This window comes from Natator depressus, chromosome 1 (genome assembly GCF_965152275.1).
Source record: "Natator depressus isolate rNatDep1 chromosome 1, rNatDep2.hap1, whole genome shotgun sequence".
Classification (NCBI taxonomy): domain Eukaryota; kingdom Metazoa; phylum Chordata; order Testudines; family Cheloniidae; genus Natator; species Natator depressus.
The window spans coordinates 192095817-192113713 of NC_134234.1; the positions used below are offsets into that span (position 1 = coordinate 192095817).

The following is a 17897-nucleotide window of genomic DNA, read 5'->3' on the forward strand; positions in this document are numbered from 1 at the left end:
GATGCTGGGAGGTGCTGAGCTTCAGCAACATTAAGAGCTTTTAGCATCTTGAATTTTTGGGCCCTAAAGTTGGTACAGAGTTTTAAGTTGCTATGTATATTTCACAAATTTAGAAAGATCTTAATGTGTTTCAGAAATGCCAGCTGCACAAGGCTGCTTTACCCAGTCTGAAATGGGAATCCTTATTTGTTGTAGGCCAACCAACTGAACTTAATCTGTTTTGTATTTCATCTTTTCTTTGTTGTAACATCCTCACTAGATGGATTTGAAGGAAAATTTAAGATTTTTATTTTTTCTAGTAGCAGCAAACAGTATCAATATCATACTAAATTACACAGCACCTGAAGAATTCTAGTCAATTTTTCTCTTTTTTTTTTTTGGTATTCATTTTACTGGTTTCAGTGATCACTCTCTCTCAGCGGCAGTCATTGTAACTCACGAAAATAATACAAATGCATTACTTCACATAAACTTATGTAGTTGAAGCCACATAAAAACAGACAGATGCCTGGACAGAAGAAGCATTCCCAAACCAGAAGGGTTTTATTTAGGACTTGAGCTTTCATTTAAGGTATACAGGAAAAGACAGTTTTGTCTGTAAATTTTCTTCAGTGTTCTTTTCTCCTCAATTCTCTACTAAGACCTGGTACCTTCTATGCTCATTGAGCAGTTTCTCTCTTCACTTCTTTGACATGGCCTGCCATGCGCTCGACAGTTGCTAACATCTTCCTCACTACTTCCTGGTCTATTGCCTGCTTTCTTTGCTCAATGAGGGTTCTATTGTACCGTAAGATGCAAGTAAATTTTGTATTTCGATGAGTTGGATATTATCATAGAATATCAGGGTTGGAAGGGACCTCAGGAGGTCATCTAGTCTAACCCCCTGCTCAAAGCAGGGCCAATCCCCAATTAAATCATCCCAGCCAGGGCTTTGTCAAGCCTGACCTTAAAAACTTCCAAGGAAGGAGATTCTACCACCTCCCTAGGTAACACATTCCAGTGTTTCACCACCCTCTTGGTGAAAAAGTTTCTCCCAATATCCAACCTAAACCTCCCCCACTGCAACTTGAGACCATTACTCCTTGTCCTGTCCTCTTCTACCACTGACAATAGTCTAGAACCATCCTCTCTGGAACCACCTCTCAGGTAGTTGAAAGTAGCTATCAAATCCCCCCTCATTCTTCTCTTCCGCAGACTAAACAATCCCAGTTCCCTCAGCCTCTCCTCATAAGTCATGTGTTCCAGACCCCTAATCATTTTTGTTGCCCTTCGCTGGACTCTCTCCAATTTATCCACATCCTTCTTGTAGTGTGGGGCCCAAAACTGGACACAGTACTCCAGATGAGGCCTCACCAATGTCGAATAGAGGCGAACGATCACGTCCCTCGATCTGCTCGCTATGCCCCTACTTATACATCCCAAAATGCCATTGGCCTTCTTGGCAACAAGGGCACACTGCTGACTCATATCCAGCTTCTCATCCACTGTAACCCCTAGGTCCTTTTCCGCAGAACTGCTGCCTAGCCATTCGGTCCCTAGTCTGTAGCGGTGCATGGGATTCTTTCGTCCTAAGTGCAGGACCCTGCACTTATCCTTATTGAACCTCATCAGATTTCTTTTGGCCCAATCCTCCAATTTGTCTAGGTCCCTCTGTATCCTATCCCTGCCCTCCAGCGTATCTACCACTCCTCCCAGTTTAGTATCATCCGCAAATTTGCTGAGGGTGCAATCCACACCATCCTCCAGATCATTTATGAAGATATTGAACAAAACCGGCCCCAGGACCGACCCCTGGGGCACTCCACTTGACACCGGCTGCCAACTAGACATGGAGCCATTAATCACTACCCGTTGAGCCCGACAATCTAGCCAACTTTCTACCCACCTTATAGTCCATTCATCCAGCCCATACTTCTTTAACTTGCTGACAAGAATACTGTGGGAGACCGTGTCAAAAGCTTTGCTAAAGTCAAGAAACAATACATCCACTGCTTTCCCTTCATCCACAGAATCAGTAATCTCATCATAGAAGGCGATTAGATTAGTCAGACATGACCTTCCCTTGGTGAATCCATGCTGACTGTTCCTGATCACTTTCCTCTCATGTAAGTGCTTCAGGATTGATTCTTTGAGGACCTGCTCCATGATTTTTCCGGGGACTGAGGTGAGGCTGACTGGCCTGTAGTTCCCAGGATCCTCCTTCTTCCCTTTTTTAAAGATTGGCACTACATTAGCCTTTTTCCAGTCATCCAGGACTTCCCCCGTTCGCCACGAGTTTTCAAAGATAATGGCCAGTGGCTCTGCAATCAGAACCGCCAATTCCTTTAGCACTCTCGGATGCAACTCGTCCGGCCCCATGGACTTGTGCACGTCCAGCTTTTCTAAATAGTCCCTAACCACCTCTTTCTCCACTGACGGCTGGCCATCTACTCCCCATGCTGTGACGCCCAGCGCAGCAGTCTGGGAGCTGACCTTGTTCGTGAAGACAGAGGCAAAAAAAGCATTGAGTACATTAGCTTTTTCCACATCCTCTGTCACTAGGTTGCCTCCCTCATTCAGTAAGGGGCCCACACTTTCCTTGGCTTTCTTCTTGTTGCCAACATACCTGAAGAAACCCTTCTTGTTACTCTTGACATCTCTTGCTAGCTGCAGCTCCAGGTGCGATTTGGCCCTCCTGATTTCATTCCTACATGCCCGAGCAATATTTTTATACTCATCCCTGGTCATATGTCCAACCTTCCACTTCTTGTAAGCTTCTTTTTTATGTTTTATGTTTCACCGTTAAGCCAAGCTGGTCGCCTGCCATATTTACTATTCTTTCGACTCATCGGGATGGTTTGTCCCTGTAACCTCAACAGGGATTCCTTGAAATACAGCCAGCTCTCCTGGACTCCTTTCCCCTTCATGTTAGTCCCCCAGGGGATCCTACCCATCTGCTCCCTGAAGGAGTCGAAGTCTGCTTTCCTGAAGTCCAGGGTCCGTATCCTGCTGCTTACTTTTCTTCCCTGCGTCAGGATCCTGAACTCGACCAACTCATGGTCACTGCCCCCCAGATTCCCATCCACTTTTGCTTCCCCCACTAATTCTTCCCGGTTTGTGAGCAGCAGGTCAAGAAAAGCTCCTCCCCTAGTTGGCTCCTCTAGCACTTGCACCAGGAAATTGTCCCCTACGCTTTCCAAAAACTTCCTGGATTGTCTATGCACCGCTGTATTGCTCTCCCAGCAGATATCAGGAAAATTAAAGTCACCCATGAGAACCAGGGCGTGCGATCTAGTAGCTTCTGCGAGTTGCCGGAAGAAAGCCTCATCCACCTCATCCCCCTGGTCCGGTGGTCTATAGCAGACTCCCACCACTACATCACTTTTGTTGCTCACACTTCTAAACTTAATCCAGAGACACTCAGGTTTTTCTGCAGTTTCGTACCGGAGCTCTGAGCAGTCATACTGCTCCCTTACATACAGTGCTACTCCCCCACCTTTTCTGCCCTGCCTGTCCTTCCTGAACAGTTTATAACCATCCATGATAGTACTCCAGTCATGTGAGTTATCCCACCAAGTCTCTGTTATTCCAATCACGTCATAATTCCTTGACATCACCAGGACCTCCAGTTCTCCCTGCTTGTTTCCAAGGCTTTGTGCATTCGTATATAAGCACTTGAGATAACCTGCTGATCGCCCCTCATTCTCAGTATGAGGCAGGAGCCCTCCCCTCACAGACGTTCCTGTTATTATTATTAGCTACATAACTTCTCCTTTATAAAAAAAGCATTAAAAATTCATTTGAAGTGTAAAACTCAATTCAGCATTAACTACAGAGCTGATTGGGCACTGTTGTATTAGAAAAGCAATGACATTGTACTGCTTGTTTAGATACATGATGTTTTTGTGCTCAAGAAGTACTCTAAACATTTGGGTACCTTAGTATACCAATCTTGAGGTGAGCTAGTCTATATTTACTGCATATTTCACTGGGCAGAGAGAGATGAGAAGACTATCTTTAATTCTCACACAATATTTTTGAACTCTAGTCAGCTACTATGAAAACTTCTAATTCAGCTTATTTAGTAGTAGTTTGTTATGAGGACTTGAAATTCCCATTTCATCATAAGATTCTTTTAGCTGCTACTCTTTTCCTCCTGAAACAGTAATCTTAATATTCAGAAATCTAATGTCACTGAAAAAAGAAAATAAAACTCGTAATCCTGAAATGGATACAGTGTATGCTTGACTTAAATCTTTTCACTGCAAATCAACTTTGAAAAAGTATTAATCCTATTATCAAAAAGAGCATCATTCTTCTGATTTATCTCACAGTTTTAGTAAGGGGTTTTGCTATCAATGGAAGTCTGTGACCCTGCAATTTTGCTGGTAGACTGATTTTTTTCCCCAGAAAGATCATATTTATGAACATAGTTCTGTGACACAGTTTTTAACAACTTACAGTGAACATCAAAGACCATTGGTTCAGATGATATTTTTTCCTGTCCAGATGGTCCGTAATATGTCATGCTACAGGCAAACTGGGCATTTGCATCTTTCTTTGTCGGCATGTACTGGAGAGAAGATGTCGTGGTGAAGAGTCCAGTTGATTGGTCCACGACCTTTTGTAAGCTCATGACAACAACTGAAAAGGAGACATTGTTTCAGTGTCATTCTTAGTATATACAACCTTTCCTAATTTTGGTTTTTTTTCTTATTTTGTATGTTAATGATTTTTATGCACCTATTGCTCAGCATCTAAGCAGAAGACATGAATTTTAAAGCAAGCAATACAATAAACAAAATTCACCCCAGACTGCATCCTCTGGTTCTGACACTTTGGCTCACAAAGAAAAAACACCCCAACAATGATTCCCGGTCAAATAATACTGTCCTAAAATCCCATAAGCATTTTAAAAAAAGACAAAAACAAACCAAACACTTTCTAACTAATTTTCTAGTTACTTTAAAAAAAATCCTTAACTCAGAAAGATACATCTAACATTTTGGCAATAATGAGACAATATTTAAACCCACAATTTTAAACCTCAATCCTGCAAACCTTCCCCCACGTGCACAGCTTGTGTCATGGAATAACCCTTTTAAATAGGATTACTCATATGAGTAAAGTTACTGACATGTGCAGGTTGTTATAGGATCGGTTCATTGTTCATTACTGAAACATACCTCCTTCAACGGGCTGCAAAATATTTCCATTTTTGTACCATGTAATGTTGCCATCTGGATAACTCTCTCTTGCAATACATTCCCCAAGCTGCAGAACACACAAAAATTATCAAACATTTTGTCCTCTGACATTTTGATAGAATTACTCCTTCATTTATGCTTATGGGGTTACTCTTGGTTACATGATTAGTTAAAGTCTCAGGAAAGTACAAACAATCCAAAACTTTTTGATTTTTTTTGAAGGATAAATGACAAAAATGATGCTTGGGTATTTCTTAGGGGCAGAATACAGCTGGACCCATTCTTCTGGATATGGGGAGGGCTAGTTGTAACTTTCTAGCATGTTGCTGTTATTCCTGATTCAGCTGAAAACTGGTTTTTCAAGAAATGGTTTCAGAAATTCTATAGTCTCAGACTAGGTCCTGAGCAATCCTCCCCATATCCCACTATTGCTAGCTCAGAAAACACACACAGAATATTCCATCTTGCTGACGGCACAGCTCCAAACTCACCTCCAGGTACATGCGTTTAAATTAAGAAAAATGCTCTCACCATTTTAAACTTTTCCGCTTCTAGGAAGTTTGCTGGATGTATAATTTCTGGTTGAGATGGTTGTTCTATAAACAAAAAATATGTATAAGAGAAAGGAGAGCAGGAATTTCAATTTGTTGTATAAAGGACTAACATTCTCCAACAACAAAGACAGAACATTCAGCAACATTGCATCAGCAACTACATTAGAACTATTTGGTGAGCTGCAGAGTTATCATGCTTTTCATTTGAAACCTTGTCTTTTGGGGGTTTACACCCTCCTTGGCTGTTAAAAAAATTGCTCCTAACAAAATATTGACAAATGGACTTTGGAGGGGGAAAAAAAAATCTCACGAGATTTAACAGGAGAGATAATCATGTTACTGGTTTCACTTTATACATGTCATTTTACATGATAATATACAACTAGTGTAAATTTATGCTACACATATTGACATGCTATATTTTGGCCAGGAATGCTACAACCTAGATTGAGAGAGAGCCTACTGATGAACATGATACATTTCCAGAAGAAGGAAACAGTGGTATAGAAAACAGAGTGGCACAAAAGAAGTTTTAACACAATATTAGTTTAGCTTTAATATTTCAAACTGAGAAACTCAACTTAATCTCACTTCTCATTTTCCCCCCATACTATTGTTACACTTAAGTAACACCTGGGATTAGTATAACAGAAGCAAAAGTAGTATCTGAAATTACTTTATTTTTCAAAACTCACTAGATTTTGAATCGATTGCATCTCTTTAAAAGCAAACTTTCTATTCAGTAGCAATATACATCATCCTATTTATGGTAGCTGCACCCTTCCCTGTTAGAGTTGAGGCTCCATCAGCGTTTCCATTATAAAACACGATTTTCTAGAGACTACATAACTAGTATGTTAAAATTCATTCTGGCCTAAAGCCTGGAATGCAAATTTTTATCTCCAAGAGACTGTTTTCCTATAAGTTTGAAGGAAACAGTCTGTATATTTACACAGTCAAAGAAAGTCTCTGCACTCCAGCTGTGCTTCTAAATAAGCAGACATTTATATACACATATACAAACTGAAACTTTCTCCAAATTTTCACATTTCAGTTTACAGAAACTTTTTCAAATCAAACCTATCAAACAATGCTAGTAATGCTAGGGAGCAGAAGGAGACTCCGCTGGTTGGAAGGCATGAGATGCACTGTCCTGAGATGGGGGGTTCCACGACCACCACTCCCAAGAGAAGGAGGCGGGTGGTGGTGGTCGGGGACTCTCTCCTCCGGGGGACTGAGTCATCTATCTGCCGCCCTGACCGGGAAAACCGAGAAGTCTGCTGCTTGCCAGGGGCTAAGATTCGCGATGTGACGGAGAGACTGCCGAGACTCATCAAGCCCTCGGATCGCTACCCCTTCCTGCTTCTCCACGTGGGCACCAATGATACTGCCAAGAATGGCCTTGAGCGGATCACTGTGGACTACGTGGCTCTGGGAAGAAGGATAAAGGAGTTTGAGGTGCAAGTGGTGTTCTCGTCCATCCTCCCCGTGGAAGGAAAAGGCCTGGGTAGGGACGGTCGAATCGTGGAAGTCAACGAATGGCTACGCAGGTGGTGTCGGAGAGAAGGCTTTGGATTCTTTGACCATGGGATGGTGTTCCATGAAGGAGGAGTGCTGGGCAGAGACGGGCTCCATCTTACGAAGAGAGGGAAGAGCATCTTAGCGAGCAGGCTGGCTAACCTAGTAAGGAGGGCTTTAAACTAGGTTCACCAGGGGAAGGAGACCAAAGCCCTGAGGTAAGTGGGAAAACGGGATACCGGGAGGAAGCACAGGCAGGAACGTCTGTGAGGGGAGGGCTCCTGCCTCATACTGAGAATGAGGGGCGATCAGCAGGTTATCTCAAGTGCTTATATACGAATGCACAAAGCCTTGGAAACAAGCAGGGAGAACTGGAGGTCCTGGTGATGTCAGGGAATTATGACGTGATTGGAATAACAGAGACTTGGTGGGATAACTCACATGACTGGAGTACTGTCATGGATGGTTATAAACTGTTCAGGAAGGACAGGCAGGGCAGAAAAGGTGGGGGAGTAGCACTGTATGTAAGGGAGCAGTATGACTGCTCAGAGCTCCGGTACGAAACTGCAGAAAAACCTGAGTGTCTCTGGATTAAGTTTAGAAGTGTGAGCAACAAAAGTGATGTAGTGGTGGGAGTCTGCTATAGACCACCGGACCAGGGGGATGAGGGGGATGAGGCTTTCTTCCGGCAACTCGCAGAAGCTACTAGATCGCACGCCCTGGTTCTCATGGGTGACTTTAATTTTCCTGATATCTGCTGGGAGAGCAATACAGCGGTGCATAGACAATCCAGGAAGTTTTTGGAAAGCGTAGGGGACAATTTCCTGGTGCAAGTGCTAGAGGAGCCAACTAGGGGGGGAGCTTTTCTTGACCTGCTGCTCACAAACAGGGAAGAATTAGTGGGGGAAGCAAAAGTGGATGGGAATCTGGGAGGCAGTGACCATGAGATGGTCAAGTTCAGGATCCTGACACAGGGAAGAAAGGTAAGCAGCAGGATACGGACCCTGGACTTCAGGAAAGAAGACTTCGACTCCCTCAGGGAGCAGATGGGTAGGATCCCCTGGGGGACTAACATGAAGGGGAAAGGAGTCCAGAAGAGCTGGCTGTATTTCAAGGAATCCCTGTTGAGGTTACAGGGACAAACCATCCCGATGAGTCGAAAGAATAGTAAATATGGCAGGCGACCAGCTTGGCTTAACGGTGAAACATAAAACATAAAAAAGAAGCTTACAAGAAGTGGAAGGTTGGACATATGACCAGGGATGAGTATAAAAATATTGCTCGGGCATGTAGGAATGAAATCAGGAGGGCCAAATCGCACCTGGAGCTGCAGCTAGCAAGAGATGTCAAGAGTAACAAGAAGGGTTTCTTCAGGTATGTTGGCAACAAGAAGAAAGCCAAGGAAAGTGTGGGCCCCTTACTGAATGAGGGAGGCAACCTAGTGACAGAGGATGTGGAAAAAGCTAATGTGCTCAATGCTTTTTTTGCCTCTGTCTTCACTAACAAGGACAGCTCCCAGACTGCTGCGCTGGGCATCGCAACATGGGGAGTAGATGGTCAGCCCTCTGTGGAGAAAGAGGTGGTTAGGGACTATTTAGAAAAGCTGGACGTGCACAAGTCCATGGGGCCGGACGAGTTGTATCCGAGAGTGCTAAAGGAATTGGCGGATGTGATTGCAGAGCCATTGGCCATTATCTTTGAAAACTCGTGGCGAACGGGGGAAGTCCCAGATTACTGGAAAAGGCTAATGTAGTGCCAATCTTTAAAAAAGGGAAGAAGGAGGATCCTGGGAACTACAGGCCAGTCAGCCTCACCTCAGTCCCCGGAAAAATCATGGAGCAGGTCCTCAAGGAATCAATCCTGAAGCACTTACACGAGAGGAAAGTGATCAGGAACAGGCAGCATGGATTCACCAAGGGAAGGTCATGCCTGACTAATCCAATTGCCTTCTATGATGAGATTACTGATTCTGTGGATGAAGGGAAAGCAGTGGATGTATTGTTTCTTGACTTTAGCAAAGCTTTTGACACGGTCTCCCACAGTATTCTTGTCAGCAAGTTAAAGAAGTATGGGCTGGATGAATGGACTATAAGGTGGGTAGAAAGTTGGCTAGATTGTCGGGCTCAACGGGTAGCGATCAATGGCTCCATGTCTAGTTGGCAGCCGGTGTCAAGTGGAGTGCCCCAGGGGTCGGTCCTGGGGCCGGTTTTGTTCAATATCTTCATAAATGATCTGGAGGATGGTGTGGATTGCACCCTCAGCAAATTTGCGGATGATACTAAACTGGGAGGAGTAGTAGATATGCTGGAGGGCAGAGATAGGATACAGAGGGACCTAGACAAATCGGAGGATTGGGCCAAAAGAAATCTGATGTGGTTCAGTAAGGATAAGTGCAGAGTCCTGCACTTAGGACGGAAGAACCCAATGCATAGCTACAGACTAGGGACCAAATGGCTAGGCAGCAGTTCTGTGGAAAAGGACCTAGGGGTTACAGTGGACGAGAAGCTGGATATGAGTCAACAGTGTGCCCTTGTTGCCAAGAAGGCCAATGGCATTTTGGGATGTATAAGTAGGGGCATAGCGAGCAGATCGAGGGACGTGATCGTTCGCCTCTATTCGACATTGGTGAGGCCTCATCTGGAGTACTGTGTCCAGTTTTGGGCCCCACACTACAAGAAGGATGTGGATAAATTGGAGAGAGTCCAGCGAAGGGCAACAAAAATGATTAGGGGTCTGGAACACATGACTTATGAGGAGAGGCTGAGGGAACTGGGATTGTTTAGTCTGCGGAAGAGAAGAATGAGGGGGGATTTGATAGCTGCTTTCAACTACCTGAGAGGTGGTTCCAGAGAGGATGGTTCTAGACTATTCTCAGTGGTAGAAGAGGACAGGACAAGGAGTAATGGTCTCAAGTTGCAGTGGGGGAGGTTTAGGTTGGATATTAGGAAAAACTTTTTCACTAGGAGGGTGGTGAAACACTGGAATGCGTTACCTAGGGAGGTGGTAGAATCTCCTTCCTTGGAAGTTTTTAAGGTCAGGCTTGACAAAGCCTTGGCTGGGATGATTTGATTGGGGATTGGTCCTGCTTTGAGCAGGGGGTTGGACTAGATGACCTCCTGAGGTCCCTTCCAACCCTGATATTCTATGATTCTATGATCTGGAAAGTTACCAAGTGCCCTGCTATCCTGTTCCAAGTTCTCTTCACACAATTTAAAAATATAAAATAAAGAAAAAACAGAATAAAAAGTTTATTCATTTACACTTATGCCTACTACAGCAGTAGCTAAGTTTGCACAAGTTTCCATTCTAAGTCTCTTTCTTCATATATTGAGAGACAATTTCCTGCATTTTAGAAGATTTGTCCAAGCAGACGATCAAAAAGAAAAAAAAGCAATAAAGTAAACTATTTATTTGGAATTCTCAAACAACTTGCCAGTGGCAAATAAAATACCAAAGCCATGCACCAAAAACCCTGGGCTCAGAAAGCCTCATGTTGTTCTCAAGCAGAAAAACAGAACAGAAGAAACTGTATTTTAGAAGCATAAACACTGTTTGTGTGTTGTTTTAAAACAAACAGATTAACCCATTTTCCAAACACACTTGCAGGGACAATAAGTTTTCATGCCCATCACCTGAACCACAATCAGCTCTCCTAAACTGCCCTCATCCCATGCAAACAGGTCCCATCAACAAAAAAGCCTGTTTTTATATCATTTTGCCAGCCATCTGATAAACTGAACAAATTTGAAGTTTGCTGTGTCTTTTTGTTTTTCCTTTCTTTCTATGTTTTTTCCCCCCATGACTGCACTTGGTTGTTCTTTAAGGAAGGCTATCCACCCTTTATTGAGCTCTCCCCTCTCTGAGTTCAGTAAGAGACAATGAACCATCTATCCTGCTCCCTTTGGGGTTACCTGGGGGTATTCACTACCTGGAATGGGAGCAGTGAGCCAGAGCAAGTGCTCTGTCCACCCACATGTGAGGAGGTGGGAGGCAGCGAAAGGAGGTGCTGCTGAGCAGATGCAGTGGAGAAGGCACAGAAGAGCTGCTTAGAGCTCTCCCTGCCCACTCAGGGTACAGCTACACCACAGTTAAAAACCTACAGCTGACCCATGCCAGCTGACTTGGGCTCAGACTAAAGGGCTGTTTAATTGCAGTGCAGACGTTGAGGCTCGGGCTGGAGCCTGGGTTCTAGGATCTTGTGAGGTGGGAGGATCCCAGAACTCAGGCTACAGCCTGAGCTGGAATGTCCACACTGCAATTAAACAGCCTCACAGCATGAGTGTGCCGGCACAGACCAGTTGCAGATGTCTAATTGCAGTGTAGACCGCGTTTAATTTGTGCCAGGGCTGAGTCCCGGCACCCCTAGGGTTAGCAGTTCATAGCCCCGGCACCTTTAGGCCTGACGCATCAGTTAAGTAAAAAAATTGCTTGAGTCCCAGCACCTCTCTCATTGCAAATTAAGCACTGACTGCACACAGAGGCTGTGGCAGATGAGGAGGAATAGCAACAGGCTTGAACCTGTGCAAACAGATTAATTTACTGTGCTTACACTTATTGGGTGCCAGACATCGAGAAGATCATCTGCTGAAGCAGAAGGAAATTTTAAGCTCAAGAGTTTAATAGCATCAGAGCATAGGTTGGTGGGGCTTGTAACTTCAGCAAACTGCTTATCTCTGGCTGCAGGGGCTTAGAATAGCAACTTTACAGCTCTGTAAGCACATTAACTCGGCTTGCTAGCTGTAGAGTCCAAATCGCTGTGCAAGGAGATAGGAGCTAATGTATGTGGAGCCAGTATGCTCTGGAAATTTTGGCTATCTACATCCTGATGAAGATGCTGAAAAGATCCACCAGGAAAGCTGGCAGAGGTTGTTACTTGAACAATCCAATGAGGGCTATTAGCAGGTGTTATCTGAGCAATGAGCCAATACACCTTGTTAGCTGCACCAGCTGATTAACTCAGGACTAAGGATGTAACAAGCTCCCCAGAAACTGAACTTCAGTCAAGCCTCAAGGGACAGATCTGAGTTTCAGATAACCAAGAATTTTGGTTACTTGGCATTCATACAGCTGCGGTTCAGCCGTTTGAAGAATTTAGAAACTTTACTGGCTGAACCTGTGCAACTTGCCAACAAATCTTAATTTTTCCTTAATATAAGCCAACCAGGGAAATTAAATGCTAAAACGTGTTAACAGAACTTTAAAATTGTAAAATCACTCAAAAAAAAAGTCTGAAGTAAAGGTTTTTCTGGAAATGTTAACTCAGCAACATTACCCATTCAGCATTTTCTATTCTTATTTTCCTTGCTAAATGTAAGCTTAATTAATTAATGCCATAAAACAGGGGAGGGCAAACTACAGCCTGTGGGTCGAATCCGTCCCATCAGGGCTTTCAATCCAGCCTGTGGGATTGCCAGCCCTGTGATGCAGCAGGGCTAAGGCCCCATGCTGCTCTCAGAAGCGGCTGGCACCACATCCTTGCGGCTCCAGCGGGGGGGGGGGTGGGCGTGGGGGATGGGGGAAAGAGGGTTCCATGCATGGGGAACCGTGGCCAATGGGAGCTTCAGGGGTGGTACCCGCAGGCGAGGACAGCACGCAGCAGAGCCGCCCGCCCCCCCAGGAGCCACTGCTGGACATGGTGGCCACTTCCAGGAGTGGCGTGGGGCCAGGAGCGGCGTGGGGCCAGGAGCAGGGAGGCTGCTTTAGCTCTGCTGTGTGCCACTGCCACCCCAGAGCCGCTCGAGGTAAGCGGCACCGGGCCAGAGGCCGCACCCTGCACCCCTACCCCCTGCCCTGAGCCCCAACCCCCTGCTGCACCCTGCACCCCAACCCTCTGCCCTGAGCCCCTTCTTGCACACCGCACCCCCTCCCACACCCTGCAGTTCCTCCTGCACCGCAACCCCCTGCCCCAGCCCTGCAATTTCCCCACCCAGATGTGGCCCTTGGGCCAAGAAGTTTGACCACCCCTGCCACAAAAGGTATAGGATGTGGCACATGGCTGAACTAACATCATGTAGTCCTTAGAAATAGAACTATATACAGTAATTCAACCACTTGGTATTCAAACACTTGGTAACCACTCTATAATACAGTCTTATCTACATATTTACTTCATGATAAATAACCAGGATAACTCTTTATCACTTCATTTCAAGCACTCTGCACACATATCCCTGCTGTCCTTGCAATCAAACAACAAAATAAAACAATGGAAGTGAATTACTGTTAACTCCCAATCTCCCTTCAAACTGACTGGGACACTGACACCATTGTGCTATGAGATACCAGGACAACAACATTGAAGAATCCCTCACACCCTTCTTCCTGCTTGAGTCATAAGATCATTATTAAATTTGGTGGATTATGTATTTTCTTTGAGCCAAAAAGTAATTTTTGATAACTTTTCAACTTTTCCTGACAACAGAGTTACTCTGTGTAAACTTTATTTAAACGTGCATCTTGAGTGCACAAAGGCAAGGAAGCAAAAGAAGATTTTGAGGTAGGGTATGGAGGAGAAACCCACTGTTTTCTGTGAGTCTATTCACAGTAGGAAATGCTAAGGACAAGATTTTCAGTAGTGATTAGTCATGCTGACTGTCAATTTTTACGTGTTTTATGTCAGAAATCCTAAAGGGGCCTTAATTTCAAAAATTACCAAGCAACTTGGCTGTGAAAATCCTGGACTCTGAAAACTTTAGCAACCCAGAATCACTAGTTACTTTTGAAAATCTTAGACAGATGTGTTCAATAGTAAGGTTTATGGCGTCAAGCCTTAAATCATAATGCTAATACACCTTTGTTGCTGACATTTCAAGAGAGGAGAAAAATATGACTTTTAGCTAATATCCTGTTTTTAAGCCTTTATTTTAAGTTTCGTTATCTGCATGCGCCAGGCTCTTTAGAACATTTAAATACATTTCTTTAAACTCATATACTACCATCAAACATTTCCAACATATCACTTAACACTTCCCCCACTCCCAGAAAAGTTCACTAACAGAGTAAGTGAAAATTTTCCCATTAGTCTTTTTTTACATTTTTCATTTTAGGGGCAAAATGATGTAGTTTATGCATACAATTGATTCATTAACAAGCCCTGAAATTCCTCTTTTTCAGAGCTGACATACTAAGACAACAGAGAATCCTGTTACATGAATGCTACGACAGATTAGGATTTTTTATTGCAGAAAACTGGCTAATGTTAGTCATTGATTCTGCTTAACATTTTTTTTTTAACACTCTTTTTGCTTTCATCTTTCAACAGCAATTCCCTAATTGGAGATCCATATTAGTAGCTATGTTAGCTGTTACTTACTGAACACCTTGACTACTGTAGGCTCTTCATACACATTGTCCACGGTCACTAGCATACACACAAATCTTTTTTCATCACTGATCCTTGCATTTTTGATGGATAAGGTATAATTTTCTGAGAGACTCAATCTGCCTTTGTATTCGGGTACGTCGTCATATTGTACACCTTTTTTTGTTGTTGACCTGAAGGCAATAAAGACTGGAGAGGTGTCTGCCATTTCCTAAAATGAAGTAAAATAAAAATAAATAAATAAATACATACACACACACATACATACATACATACATACATAAATAAATAAATGCTTCATCTTCCATAAACACAAAGACTTATTTAGAAGTGCTCCAAGATCTGCAATGGGTGCCTGCTATCCAGCCAATATGTAGTTTAAAATGATGCGAACAGACATAATTCGGAGGATTACGATGTTTGTTTTGATTGGGGGGGGGGGAAGAAGAGGATGGGGTGTTCTCCAGTTGCTGTGCAAGCAATTGATCCAGTGCTACAGAAGTACAAAGAGTGATGATAAGATCTGTCATTTGAAGGGCAGTCTGTTGTGCTACGTAGCATACTGGGTGCTGGACTGGCTGCTCTGGAATGGATTACCATGCTATGGGGTACAATACTGACATGGAATGAGGAAGGACCTTCTCTGACAAAGGCTGGTGGCTGTGGAATTAGCTGCATTTCCGCATACCAGAGGTATATGAAATATCAGAGGCATCCAAAGTTAGACTCAGGATTTCAGTTTCTTTTTTAGTCTCTTGTTTTTTTACGTATTTTGTATTGTTCGTCAGGGATGTTCAAATATAGTTCCCAACCTGGGATTTAATCAGGCAAAAATGGCCATTTTATTCTAAATTAGTTTTTAGTTTCTTTTTGTTAAAGCATCCAGAGGTCTCTAAGCATGGGAATATACCTACAATAAAAGATTATTTATGTGTTTCAGAATAACCTGCAAAATAGTTTCTAGACATCCTCCTCACTTTAATCAGTATGCAGTTGCTATCAAAAAATGGAAAATATCAAAGGAAAACTTTATATGGAGCTGCCATAGAGAAAGTTAATATTCATAAGAGGCAGAATTGCAAACTGTGTTTTGCAAGATTTGTTTTCCCCTCCCCTCCTTTACATAAAAGCAAAGGGAAAGACTATTCTTCATGTTATGTTCCAGGAAACTGAGATCTCCTTAAATCAAAGCACTAAGAATTGGTAGCATAGTGCTTGTGAGCTTTGTTGTTCCTGTCCGCAATGCATGAATATTCAGAGATCACAAATATTCTGCCCTAGCATGCACCAAAGTCAATGTAAAATCTCCAGTAGATTCTCTGGAGACAGACTCCTCTCTGAGTGTTTCGAAGTCTATACCAGGGACTTGGAAGGACCACCCCGAGAATATTATAGTAGAAACTGAAATCTCCTCTCAGTCTATAAAATAAGTCGTCTATGGCATGACCAGAAATTGACAAGGCTGTTCTTGCTTCCAAAGAAAGGAAATGTCTTACAAAAGATGAAAAACAAACAGAAAATCATTGGCATGCGAGGAGGCCAGGGAACAGGGGGTTACATGGAATATATTTTGGCTGTACTTAGCACGTTAAAAATCTTAGCTGGTTATGGTTGTACAAATTATTATACACAACGTATGTCACCTCCCCCTGGACCCTTGGTGGTGGCTGTTTAGGAAAGGTGTGACAGATCTACAGCAATCAGCAACTTCTAAATTTTTTCTGCACTGTTGATTAGTAACTATCCCTGGTGCAATGGGGTTGGGTGTTGGGGGAAGAGAGCCGGATTTCTCTCTCTCAAAATAGTTTTGCAAGTTCACCAAGTGCAGCAACTGCCTTTCTAGAAAAAGGCGCAGAAGGAAGGAAGGAGTTTTCAACAAAATTCTGGCAATCTTTTGTAGGCTTATTTGAAGTGTTTTAACCCTCTCCTCTAAGCAAACATGCTCCACAGGACTCTTCAATTTACATCCCAAAATGCAGAGGTGGGTTTGAAAATTCTGGAGCTCTTGAGATCCCTCGCTTCTTCCTGCAAGAATTGTTAACCTCACGGAAATGATGGGATCTTGTACGGAAGATGCAATTTCACAATATTGCAGTTCACTCCAAGTCCTTTTAAATATTAAAGTGGTAGATTTGTCGCACAAGAATGGCCCATTTGGCCACCACCAAAAGGAGAGAGAATTAGATTAATGAGGAGCAGGCAAAACTTGGAAGTAGAAATTGCCTGCCAGAGCAAGAGATCTGGGAACTACGTCAGCCCTCCACTCCTCAAAACAGGTAACGTTTTGGGGAGTGAGGGGACAGCTGTGGAAATGGAGATCATAAATCAGGGGAGATGCTTAAACAGGCTTTTCAGAAATATGGAAAATGTTAATTTTGACTTCAGTTAGAGAGAGGTGAAAGGGGATAATGCTTATCATAACTGGTTTGCCCATCCATATTCATTAATTACTGCATACGGTTCCACTGCTGCTATGTACTCTTGTGCTGTTTATTTTTTTAAGTTTACAGTGGTGTATGAACTACAAAGTGACATTTACTAGTAATACTGAAGTTCACTGTGTATTCTGCAGTGTTTCCAATACAAATCCATGGAGTGACTCAAGGCAGCATTTGTTTTTTTCTGCTGTGCCTCTGGCACATTTTTTGCACGCCATTAGCTGCACAGGGAAACAGAACCCGGGTCTCCAGTAAGGCTCACTTTGCCTTCTGCAGCATGCAAAAATACAGTGAAGCATGAAACAGCATGGAGTGGTTGTCAACTTGGGGATCCTTTTCATGAGGATAAAACACTTCCTGCTTTAAGAAGATGCAAATGTGTAAAGATGGGTTTTTATAACCAATAAGAGTTAGGCAATCTGGCATGTTTTTAATGTGGCTTGACAGAATGCCCTAATTAATAATTATTTCTCTTGCACATTTGAAACTAATTCTACCTACCTTCAACTGTACTTGACAGTAGAACAGTGGAATTATGTACATTTGAATCTGCACTTTTATTCACCAAAAAATCTACTTATACTGGCAATAATTAAGTTCAAGATAAGCCATACTCACATATTTCCATTTTCCAAACATCAGATCATTAGGTACTTCCTGAGGACAAGGCATAACAATGGTATCTCCATATACTGCATTTACTGTGTACAATCCAAGGCCTATGAGAGAGGAAGGAATGGTAAGTGTTTTATTGGAATTCTAAGGTGCCAGTTACTATTTGGTTTAAGGTTAAAAGAGTATCTTACTGCATTGTGCTATTTTCTAGCATAGGGATTCATCCTTGAATGTTTTAAACAAAATAGGATTCAGTACATTAAGT

General features: G+C 43.1%; 1 protein-coding gene across 6 annotated transcripts in view; it reads right to left on the reverse strand.

The window, feature by feature from the left end:
• ALCAM (activated leukocyte cell adhesion molecule) overlaps positions 1–17897 on the reverse strand; it is a 166328-nt gene that overhangs the window by 32592 nt on the left and 115839 nt on the right. For all 6 annotated transcript variants that reach the window (XM_074973008.1, XM_074972991.1, XM_074973035.1 and 3 more), the window contains exons 2-6: positions 17636–17736; positions 14571–14790; positions 5718–5782; positions 5166–5253; positions 4441–4623 (exon numbers count right to left, since the gene is read on the reverse strand). In XM_074973008.1, the coding sequence (XP_074829109.1) occupies positions 4441–4623; positions 5166–5253; positions 5718–5782; positions 14571–14790; positions 17636–17736 (657 nt within the window). The remainder of the gene's footprint in view (positions 1–4440; positions 4624–5165; positions 5254–5717; positions 5783–14570; positions 14791–17635; positions 17737–17897) is intronic.